This window comes from Vicugna pacos, chromosome 16 (assembly GCF_048564905.1).
Source record: "Vicugna pacos chromosome 16, VicPac4, whole genome shotgun sequence".
NCBI lineage: Eukaryota > Metazoa > Chordata > Mammalia > Artiodactyla > Camelidae > Vicugna > Vicugna pacos.
In genome coordinates, this window is record NC_133002.1 from 201,790 (window position 1) to 214,372 (window position 12,583).

At 41.4% G+C, this 12,583-nt stretch overlaps 1 protein-coding gene across 1 annotated transcript; it reads right to left on the reverse strand.

Moving 5' to 3' along the window:
• Positions 1-12,106: 12,106 nt before the first annotated feature.
• On the reverse strand, positions 12,107-12,382 carry LOC140686266 (small integral membrane protein 36-like). Its single transcript, XM_072939983.1, has one exon. It carries the CDS (start codon positions 12,380-12,382, stop codon positions 12,107-12,109), a length of 276 nt encoding a protein of 91 aa, XP_072796084.1.
• Positions 12,383-12,583: the final 201 nt, after the last annotated feature.

Here is a 12,583-nt window from a genome sequence, read left to right on the forward strand (position 1 = left end):
TTGTAAAGATGTACCATAAGTTATTAAACTACTCCTGTTTTTGAACATTTAGCTTGTTGCCAACATTTTGCTCTTTATTCATCTTTGTGTGTATTTCTTATATACTCATTCAATTTTTTCCATAGAAGACATTTCTGAAATTGGAATATATATATGTGTATACATATATATATATATATATATATATATATGTATATATGTATATATCCATATCTGGTCAAATTGCTTTGTAAATAACTTGTACAAATGTACATGCCCAGCAGCATCATGTGAACACTCATCATCCACATCGTCAACATCATCACCACCACCATCAGCAGCAGCAGCATCATAACAGCTAATGTTTATTGAGCTCTGAGTATGTGCCTGGCAGAGCATTCTAAGCATTTTATTCATAGCAACTCATTTAATTGCCACAATTCCTCTCTGGTGGATACTATAATTATTCAAAATGTATGATGGGGAAACCAGTTATATATGATTGTATTTTAAAAATAGAAGTAGGTGAGTGAAAAAAGGAAAAAAAAACTACCCTTCAATAAATTTTTTTTAAAAGTTATTTCCCCGTCTTAAAATTCCACTCTATTGAGCAGCCACTGTTAAGTTTGTGTGTACTTGTCTAGATGTGTTCTATGCATACAAAAATATGTGTGTGAATGCACTTTGTTTTTTAAAGACAGAAGAGATCATACTATATATATCACCAAACGCCACTGCAATCAGCAGTTTTCTTCCACTGCTATATCATGGCCATCTTTCCATAACAGTTCATGCAAGTTTACCTCACTCCCCTTTACAGTTGCATGACATTCCATTCTTTGTACGAATGCGCCATATTGGCTCAGGTCTCTCTCACCTCCCCAACTGGGCTGCAAATTCTGTAAATCTCTAGCACCATTCTTTGTCACTTCGCAAGGTCTGAGCTCATAGACAATGAACACTGAATGGAAAAACTTGTTTTCTGTAGAGTGAATATTTTCCCTGAAAATCCAGGTATATACAATGGAACTGCCTGTTGGAGAAATGCCATCCTAAGCAAGTTATGAATCTCTAAGCTTTAGTTAATGCCTTTAACAACTGGCTGCAGTTAGTTGCACATTTTTGTAGGCGTTGTAACTCCTTTGAAGTTTACCAAGCAGTTGCATCATTCCAAGCATCTCAAGTAGTTTGGAAAATCACTAGAAGTTACTCGAGAGACCTGGGTTCTGGTTATTGATCATGCTGACTGTGACCCTGAGCAGGGCACCTTTCCTTTCTGCTTCTCTTCACTGCTGTATTAGAGGTTGGGACGGGGGTCATGAGGACCCTATCTAGCTATGAGATCCTATGAATTTACAAGCCAGGGCAGAATCCACCTCTGTGAGCTCTGCATCAGGATGGGCATGACGGCTCATGTTCCCCGAAGAAATCATTTTAACTCTTGGCATGGACGCTTGACATTTTTTAAGATGGAAAAATACAGAAAGGAGAGCATGTCATCTAGTCTTAGTGCATGAAAGAGAAGTGAGCCCCATTTGTTGTAAGGTCCCCCAGAAGCAGAACAGGAGAAAACCAGCCAATGTTATTCATCCTCTCCTACTTCAAGCACCTTCCAAACAGCTTTGCAACAATGATTTGAAATGCTCTGTTATGAGGGTGCAGGGAAACACTAGGTAGGGTCGTATATAAATTCACTTATTTTATTTAGAAAGTGAAAAAAGGTACCAACTGATACATACACTATGATTAATAATATGAAAAATAGATATAAAAGTGGCAGAAAATGCAACAAAATAGTTTAATGATTATCTCTGGGTTATGGGTGATTTCTATTTTCTTCTCTGTACTTTGCTCAAAGTTTCCCTAATAAATAGACATCCCTTTTATAGTTAGAGAAATACAATCAGAAAAACACAAATACTAGTAAAACATCAAAAATACAATTACATTACATTAAAAAATAAAACAATTACATTAAATGCGACTAGGGATCACTAAGTTAAAATCTTTCTTTAACTTTAACTTTACCTCATTCTTTTCCATTTCTGTAAACAGGTATTAATTTTAGAAGGAAAAACAACCCCGCTTAGGGCAGTTGCCTACCCCAAGTTCATTCTCTCCCTTTTCCTTTCTCTCCTTTTCCCCTGAATTTGGTGGGGAAAGTGTCAGTGTACCCTGAAAAAAATCTGCATCTTCCAGGCTTCCTGGCAGATGGAGGTAGACATTTGGTTTAGTTCCAGCCAATGAAATACAGGTAGGTGTTGTTGAGTGGGCCTCTCAACTGACTTGAGTGCCACGTGCCGGTATGCCCTTCCCTTCTAATTCCTCTCCCTGCCTGGAACTCAGATGTGAGGTCTGGTACTGCAGTGGCCATCTGGTAATGAGGAGACAATTTCAGAGCTAGAAATCATTACATTAAAGCTAGTGGGGCAGAAATAAAGGTCACCTGGGACCTTGGGGGCATCTTGGAGCCACTGGACCACGCTGAACTATCTCCCTGCCAACTTCAAGCCGTAGGAGAGATAATAAAGTCCCCATCATGTTTAAGCCACTGTGTCTTCTGTCTTTGTTGGTCATAGCTGAGCGCAATTTCCAAGTAATACATCCACTTAAAAAAAAAAAGCTTTTAAACTCCTAATCACTCTGACCATCTTAAAACAAGGTTTTAGGAGGAAGGGAATTGAAATTCACTTAGGATGAAAATAAAAAGCAATGTTCTACTGAAAATTAAGGATTGTCTCTGAGGCTCCAATAGATCTAATCTGTTTCACATTGTCAATGTTCCACTCTTGATGGTAAGTTCATTATTTTTACATCTGGGGACAATAAGTTTGTTACTACATCCTGGCAACGAGGAAATCAATGCAGGGCCATATGCCTAATTGGAGACCATTTGTCACGGTGTATGCTCCTTCCAGAGAATGCAAAACAGACCTTGACAACGTGAGGATAGTTACTCGAAATGTCAGATGGAAAAACATGTTAGAATATGGGGTGTGTGCACGCATCCTGTGAGAGAAAAAGACCCAGCCCTCCATTCATGCTTCCTCTGCAGCTCCCTGGTCAACAGCAATGCCACAACCCAAGGCATGTTTTCAGGACAAATCCTCCTGCTTCATTCTAAAAGGCCAGGGGAGAAGAAAGGAGAGAGGCAGGGTCAAAAACGCCAGAGCTGGAAGGACCTTGGAAGGTTGTTCATTAACTTCCATGCTTTCTTCCTCTAGGTGAGCAAGTGAGGCTTTGTGCCTCCCAGGAAATTAGTGACTGTTAGAATTGGAACCCAGGACAGCAGCAGAGTCTCACGGCACAGAGGGACGTGGCAGTACCAAGTCGGGGAGGGACCTGCAGCCATTCTCCTGGTGGTTCTGTACAGGCATCTCCATGGAGGAAGAAGCAAAGAGGGAAAGAGGAAGTTGGGTGACTTTGGGGGCCCTGGGGCCAGGATGGGTAGAGAGGTGGGAGGACTTGCCTCTATTGCCCCTGTTTCCCAGCCCCCCTCTTCATTGTGCCTGTGAGGTGACAGCCCTGGTGTCACCCAGGCTGCTTCATCCATCTGCAGATGACCTGCTGCATGTTCCTCGTCTTCCATGTCTGGAGACATCAAAGCAGCCCAGCCGCCCCCCTCCTGTGTCTGGGGAAGTCTGTTAGGATACAAGATAGTAATAACTATTCTACAATTGAAATAAAAAGTCCTCTTTTTTCCAACAGGACGAAGATTTCCTAATGCATTCAGTCCTTTACTGGGTCCTATGGGGACTGAAACAGACAGACAAGGCGCTCACCCTTTTGTTGGAGATATTTAAGATTCAGGCAGGAAAGAGAATTCAAAGGAAAGGGGTAGGGTTTACAAAAGGAGAAAAACTCACCTTTGCATATTAAAAAAAAAAAAACCAAGAAACTCATCAAGGAATTCTGCCAAAACATCCTTAGCCATACAAAAACCTAGTCTAAACTTGAAAACTACTGCTCTTTATTTGTCTATTTGTCTTTAATTCCATAGATCAAGCTCTTAGACAGGGTACCCATTCCCACTCATCCAGAGCAAAATCTAGGGTTAGGTTGGGAAGGGGAGATTGGAAGCAGATTATTCCCACTGGACATGGACAAAATCAGGAAGCCACACGGTGGTGTGTCTTCAAGGTGAGTGTACGGGGAGGTCCATATGATGTACATAAAAAGTGTAAGTATATGTATACATGTATATACAAAGTATAACTATCTACAAACCTAGACTTATTTAAATATATAGAAAAATGTATACTTATTTAAATACACACACAGATGAGCAATAAAGTTTTCTACACTGAAAGGAACATATGCCCAGATGTGCTTGGAAGCTGCTGGTTTAGACCGTGAGCTTTAGAGTCTTAGCTGCCCCAAACATGTACGATGGGGAAACTGACAGTAGTTCTTAGGGTTGTTGTGAAGATACAGACAGTATATGAAAAGCACTTGGCTGGTTTTCCTGCTACCTGGCAAGCTTCTTGAGGACAGGAACTCACATCTGCTGGCAGCTGGATGTACCCCCCGGGGCCTGGCACCAGGTCTGCACTGAGTGGTTCAGGTATCTGTCAAAGAGGTGCGTGGTTAACAGGTACACTCAGTGGCTTCCCCGTCACCACACCGGTATCTGTGCTGCTCCGGCAACAACACTGGAGCATACACAAGTCAGAATGGCACTGTGACCGAGATAACCTTCAATTCACCCCCTATTTAAAAATAGGGAAATCACTCACAAGCTTAGGTTCCTTATTTTTAGTAAAAGACGACTTGCAGACACCTCATCACTGATGGTGATTCATCAGTGTGCTATGACAGTTGTCACCGAGCTTACACCCCATGACCTAATCTGATTGGTTCTTTCATGAGACATGTTTACACAAGTCACCATATAAAGAGTGCTTTTTAAATAAAACCCAGAGAGGTAAAGGAGATGAAATGTATGTAAAGTATCAGAGCAGGGGAGATTCAGGTTAAATTTAGGGAGACTTTCTTATTGTCATTTGAGAAATCATTTGCTTCTTGTCTGGACCTTCTGGTTTTCCTGCTGAGTATGTTTCTAATGACTGTTACATACAAGTTTTTCTCCAAAATTCTATCCATCACTATATTTATGTCTTCCTCCCCTAACGGCAAGCAACTTTACACTGATAAATTTCCATGGTAAGAATGTCCTTATCTTTAATTAATTAATTAATTAATTAATTAATTAATTTTTTAATGGAGGTACTGGGGATTGAACCCAGGACCTCATGTGTGCTAAGCATGCACTCTACCACTGAGCTATATTCACCTCTTGGATAAATTGGGAGTTTGAAATTTGCAGATACTAAATACTATATATAAAATAGACAAACAACAAGTTTCTTCTGTATAGCACAATATCTTGCAGTAACCTATAATGAAAAAGAATATGAAAATGAATCTATGTATGTATACAGATGATTGAAACATTATGCTGTACACCAGAAATTGATGCAACATTGCAAATTGACTATACTTTAATAAAAAGGAAGGGGAAAAAAAAGAAAGAAAAGGAAAAAGAACATCCTTATCAATTCTGACAAACAGTTCAGATTCCAAATTCCACTGCCACGTTTTCCTTGAGCCCTTCTTGGGCAATTCTAAGCCTCCCCCACCCCCACCTTGGAGTAGCAGGCTTTTCTCTCCCTTCGTCCCCTCATCCTTCCAACCAAGTCCTCATCTTTCTAGTATCTTCTGAGCCTTGCATGTCTGTCAACCTTAGATTGCAGCTGAGGCCACCAGGCTGCAGATATGCCAAACAGAGAAGCAGCAGATCCTGGCACATGGCTGGTGTTTAATTAAATAATGGTTGAGTACAGAGAAGCTTTGAGAAAAAAATGTCTGTGCAGACAACTTCCCACTGTCTTGGGAGGATGTGAAATAGCTGAATAGCTGAATAGCTGAATAGCTGAATAGCTGAATAACTGAGATCTTTCTTAATCTTAGTGTCACAAAACCCTCATCTGGAAGCCTGACAGCCCAACAAGGTCAAAGTCGAAATGAAACTGTTACAACAGAAGTGGATAATAAGTGCCTTTTACTTTCTTTCAACCACTAGGGTTCTCAGGAAAGATGGAGTCATAAGCCAAGGGCTGTGCTTAGTATTCTTGTGCAATACTGAACCGTGTCTGCCTTCTAGTTTTCAGGGACTTCTGCCCTCATCAAGAGGACTTTGTTATCAGTACTCCCTGAAAAAAAAGGCAGGGAGAGACAGATTGCAAAAGCGTGGACTTTCTGAACCCAGCAGGCCCCGTCAGTCTGTTATGCTGCCTGAGTTCTGGAGAGCCATGGAATTATAGGGGACACTCAGGACTGAGTAGGAATCCCAGGGTCTGCTCATCCCATTCTGCCAATCTAAAAGTTTATGCAAAACAATCTGAAACTTCCCTGGTCTCTAAGATAAGAATAATGTTTCCTCCTCCCATGAATTTTCAGGCTGATTAAATGATGCATCTGGCCCTCACCAAGTGGCTTTTGAAGTGTCTATGGGGTATCTGGAGGAACTTGGCTTCCTTTTTAAAAAAAATTTATTGTTTTGTTGAAGTATAGTCAGTTTATAATGTGTTCATTTCTGGTATGCAGCATAATGATTCAGATATATATATATATCTGTGTGTGTGTGTGTGTGTGTGCGTGTGTGTATATATATATATTCCTTTTCCTATTCTATTTCATTATAGGCTATTACAAGATATTGAATATAGTTCCCTGTGCTATACAGGAGGAACTTGCTGTTTATTATTTTATGTGCAGTAGTTAAGATCTGCAAATCCCAAACTCCCAAATTATCCCTCACCCTCCTCTGGCCCCGCTCCCACCGGTAACCTTAAGTTTGTTTTCTATGTCTGTGAGTCTTTTTCTGTTTTGTACATAAGTTCATTTGTGTCATTTTTTTAGATTCCACATACAAGTGGTATCATATGGTATTTTTCTTTCTCTTTCTGGCTTACTTCACTGCAGCAATGATGATCTCCAAGTCAGCCATGTTGCTGCAAGTGGCATTATTTTATTCTTTTTTATGGCTGAGTAGTATTCCATTATATAAATACACCATAACTTCTTTATCCAGTCATCTGTCAATGGACATTTAGGTTGCTTCCATGTCTTGGCTATTGTAAATAGTGCTGCTATGAACACTGGAGTGCATGTGTCTTTTTGAATTAGAGTTCCCTCCAGATGTATGCCCAGGAGTGAGACTGCTGGATCATAGGGGAAGTCTATTTTCAATTTTTTTAAGAATCGTAATGGCTGCACTACTGGAGAGATTTGGATTCTTTAGAGCGAGTTCTCAGCTTTTTTGGCTTAAACCCAGTAGGTTTACACTTGGACCCCATAATGTCTTTTCTTTGTGACTTGTCACTTCCTGTTCTTTATTGAACTGAGAGTTTCTTACTCTTTTTTTTTTCTTTTTCTTTTTTTAATGGAGATACTGGGGATTGAACCCAGGACCTCATGCATGCTAAGCATGTGCTCTACCACTGAGCTACACTCATCCCGAGAGTTTCTTACTCTTATTCTTCTCACTTATCCTTTACATTCTATTTAGCAAAATCACAAGCATGTTTTCTCCCTAAAGACATTTCTCCTATATTCTTTCCTCCTTAAAAACGCAACACAAGGTGACTTTGCTTGTGTAGGTCCATTTCTCAGGTAACTCTGATAAAGCTTTCCTTTCTAGCTTCTGCCCAAGTCCCCAGCTTAGCACTGTCATGCTGCCCTTAGTGTTACTGACCCTAAGGGGCCTTGAAATATTAAGCATCCCATCAAAGGTACTAAACATTTCCTTTAGACACTGTATTAGTTTGCTAAGGCTGTCCTGACAAATTAACACAAACTAAGTGACTTAAACAACAGAAACTTACTATCTTACAATTCTGGAGGCGAGAAGTCTGAGATCAAGGTATGCAGGGCCATGATCCCTCCGAAGGTACTAGGGAATGTTCCGCTCCCAGCCTCTCTCTTACCTTCTGGTAGTTCCTTAGCAAGTGGTTGAATAACTCAGGTCTTCACGTGACATTTTCCTTGTGTACGTGTCTGTGCCTAGATTTCCCTTAAGGACACCAGTCGTATTGAATTGGGGTCCACCCTACTCCACTATGAGCTCATCTTAACTAATTTGAACCATAAAGAGCCTATTTCAGAAATAAGATCACATTCTGAAACACTGGGAGTAAAGACTTCAACATATGAATTTGGGATTGGGGGACACAGTTCAACCCATCACAGGCATTTCCCCCTATTTCCAAATTTCTGCTGCACGTGGCAGCTTTCCAACCTCACAATCCTCCTCAAGGCTGGCATAAGTGTGCCTGAATCTGCCAAAGCAGTCTCTGCCTCCAAGTGACCAGGCCCCCGACTTACTGTTACCCTAGCTGCTGGCATTATAGTAACAATGGCTTTCACTGTGTTGAAATCCTACCATACGCCAGATATGTTATGTATATTATGCTAAACCTCACCAACATTAACATTATATTTCAGTTGGGGAAAAAGGCTTAGGAAGTTAAGTGAGGCATAAAAGGCTCAGTGGTAGGTGGTGACAGTGGGGGATTAGAACTCGGCATTTCTGGTACAAAGCCCCATCTTAGTGCACTCCACTTGGTGTCTGGAATATTGGGGGATGATGCTCCGTTGGGGTGTGGGGGACAGGTATAGCTCAGTGGTAGAGTTCATGCTTAGCATTACAAATAAATAAATCTTTTATTATAAATAAACACACACACACACACACACACATACATACATACCTACATACATACCTAATCACTCCCTCCCTCCTCTCAAAAGATAATGCTTTGGCCAAATCATCAACATTTATTTTTCCTCTGCTTAAAACTACAGTCATCTTATTCAGAGGAGAAAATCTGAAAGACCATTAGATCATTTAACAGCTCTGTATTAAGCCTCTCCCCAGGGCTGACATTCTAGCACAGGAAAGAGAGACAAGGAGGAACGAATGTGGGTTTGTTCCTGTCCTTGAGTGACTGTAAAAACCCTGAGAACTGAGTTCAGATCCTGTCTTTCCCCGTGGGCTAGCTACTTGGCCTTGCACAAGCTCGAACACCTCCCTGAGTCTCCAGTTCTTTGTCTCTAAACTACACTGAATTGTGTCTGTCTCACGGGAGAGAGGGAGGATTAAATGAGATATGAGTGAAAAGGATCTGGCATGCAGCAGATTCCAGATAAACCTCTGTTCTCTCCCTCCCATTTCCTTTGCCTTGAAAGTGTGTTGCTGCGTCCTTCCCACAGCAATCACCTGAATTAGGCCAAACTGTTGCATTTGCTTTAATACAAATTGTGCACGATGGGACACTAATGTATTAAAATTAGGTGGGATGAGGGAGTCCTAATCCCAAAAGGAAACAAAAGTAAGGCTGTAGCATCTGAATGTTAAAGGAACTTCTTGGTTTTAGCTGGCATCCGCGCTACGGGGTTTTAAGACATTAGTTACAGCTTCACGGCTGTGCAGCTAATAATTCCATGGGAAATTAATGCTTTATTTGAAAAATAAGAAATGGAAAAGTTTTAAAATACAAAGAGGTATGAGATCATGCAGTAGAGAGGACTTAGGGGGACAAATAGGAAACAGAACAGGATCTTAGTCTCAGCTCTGAGGCCAAGTGCTTGTGGAAAATCACTCTTGCTTCTGGGCTGGTTTCCTCATCGGTGAGATTCTTAAAGTCACTTCTAGTTCTTATAAGATTCTAGCGCACCTGCTATACAGAAAGATTATTTCAAATGCTGAGGAGCTGGTTCTGGTTTGGAGAACGCAACTGCAAAGGAGCCACACACCAAATGAACGAGAGGATTGGAAACACTTAATGCCCTTTATTCTAACATTCACCTTAGAGTCTTTTTAGTTTCTTTCTTTCCTTCTTTTTTCTCTCCTTTGGCTCTATTTCTGTTCCCTTATCTGTTGTCTGTTACTCTATTTGTTTTTTTGTTCTTTTCTTTCTCCTTCTTTCTCTTAGAATTAATCTCTGTTAATCTGTCCTTTTCAGTTGACCCCAATGTGGCATTGAGATATAATTAAAAATATGTGTGTTCTTAAAACTTATGAATGAATGATTATTTCAAACTCTTAACTTTTAAATTAGATGAGCTGAACGTATTATGTGTTTCGCTCTTAAAAAGCTACAGTTACAATGATCATTGTTACCATCACTTTTTCTTGCTGTCCACTGATTTTTTTTCCCTTCATTGATATATTTTGCCTCCATTGATTTATGTACATTCCCATAACAAAGAAAAGAATAAAGATTAGTTCAGGTGAAATTCACACCAGGGAAGGGGCAGATCCTTAAAAGCTTCCCATGAATTTATCGTATTTTCCCATTTATTTTATATTTTCACTATTAAAGTGGAGATGGCTTCTTGACCATAAAAAAAAATTTCTCAGATAGATTTTCAATATAGTTTTCAAATCACATATTTAAAAGAACATATGATTTTCTGATAAAAGGTGAACAAAATTTAAAAACTATTAAAGATCTGAAAACAAATTACTAGGATTTGCTTAATTTTTGTTCTAGCTACTTTACAGTCCAAAGGTAAAACCATGCCCATGGCTGAAGCTGGCAGGGAAGGCTGGGCTGTTCCCTCCTCTTCAGTTTTCTATAAGATAATTTAAACTTAATTGCTTACTTTTTCTTCACAGTTTTGGAAGCCATCAGTCTGTCACCATCAGTGAATGCTTTGTTATCCCTTCTGTCTCAGATGCCATCTCCTGTTCTACCCTTCAAATCCCCAACACAATTTTGTCCTAGGAAACAGCTGCACATCTCTCAAGCCAAATCATCTCATCTTTGATGCCCACGTCTAAGGTGAAATTGACCCTTTGGCATTATTCGAACGTTTCTTGAGCCCCCTCTGCATGCTGGACTTTCCTATGCTTCATGGTCTGAGTCGTGCCTGCCTCCTCCTCTTCCCGCCAGGAAGCAAAGACCAGAGGGAGGGTCGTGACACACTCCTTTCTCTGTATTTCCAACAGGGCCTGATTGGAAGAGGGGTTTAGTAAATTATCAAGTGAGCATGTTGGTTGCCCTGAGCTCGGGGAAGGGAAGATTAATAAAAAACACATATATGCAATGGAGATACTAATTCAAAATTGTGGTGACAGATGAATGAGCAGGGAAACACATCTAATAAGGGGACAAGAAGACAGCAAGTAGCACTGGGGGACTGAAACACGGACCCCTGGGACCTAAGTAAATTTTGCAAGGAGTCCTCAGTAATTTTGCACTGGACCAGGTCAGATTTGAGGACTGGAGATAAAACTGCTTGATGAGAGGTATGAAAGGGAATCAACATTAATAATCGTAAGACTAACCTTCTGTGAATTAACTTGTCTAAACACCCCCAAACAGCCGGAGGTCCTACCACTAGCCCTGAGGCACAAAGAAATGGCTCTGGGCACTCAGCTAGTGAGTGGAGGAGGCAGGGTCTGAACCCAGGCTCCACACTTTGTCACTTAAGCTCTGTGCTCTATGATGGCTGTGTTCACCACAGAGACTCACAGTGGGGAGCAGAATGTGAGAGCTAGTATGTATAGAAATAATAATAATCTGAAGCCTGGAAAAACGCAATGGTTGCCTTGAAAAGAAGGGACTGACTAAGTATAGCATAAGTTTGAGCTTGCCCCGTTCCTCATTACACACACACACACACACACACACACACAATTGCACCCCTTTCTTTAAACCTTTACTCAAAAGTCAGTCTTTCCTGGAAGCTGCAAGGGCGGCATCAGTAATATACATATAACCAGCTCCACTAAACAATAGTATTGGCTGGTGGGTATAGCTCAGTGGTAGAGCAGGTGCTTAGCATGCATGAGGTCCTGGGTTCAATCCCCCATACCTCCACTTAAAAAAAATGTATTGCTGTGGTTTTGCATTTGGAGAATGTGACCAAAGCTAACCTTGGGCTTCTTACCTTAAACAGTTGCTTCTCCCACAAGGAGGATGAGGAGGAAGCAGGAAGGACGGCAGGGCTCCCACTTACCTAGCCAGCAGGACCCGTGCTCAGAGACACTTGGAGTTACGTGGGAGAATGGTTTGTCCAGGATGTCTAGTGCCCTCTCCCCAGTATCCTTCAGCCAGCCTCAAACCATTGTGCTTTTCTTCCCCAGTGGAGCAGGGTTCCCAAAATGAAGGCCCCTTGCCCAGGGGGGCCCGGGAGTGCTTTGCTGCATCACCACCAAGTGGACGGAGGGCTGGGCATCCAGGGTGCTCTCGGGGGCGTACTCCTTACTGGGGTCCTTGCCTCGGCAGTCATACAGCACGCAGGAGATGAGGAAAACCAGGAGCAAGATGACGTAGCTCGCAATGAGGATGATCAGGTTCAAGGTGACCGGGTCCATCTCCAAGTAAAACTCCATCACGTCGCTGACGGTTGGGAAGTGGGTCTAGAGAAAGGTGGTGGGGCCAGTTTGGGGGTTGCCTGGAGCAACCCTCGTCCATAGGAACAGCTACATTGGCTTGGGAATAAAAATACATTAATCCTCACTCTTCCGGGAGCCTCCCAGATTAAAGCTGCTTGGTTTAATAACTTAAGCTCTTGGTGTTAATACCACAGCCAC

Bases quoted from the DNA above. Each gene is read 5' to 3' on its own strand.
- LOC140686266 (XM_072939983.1), bottom strand. From the start codon at position 12,382: ATGGAGTTTTACTTGGAGATGGACCCGGTCACCTTGAACCTGATCATC.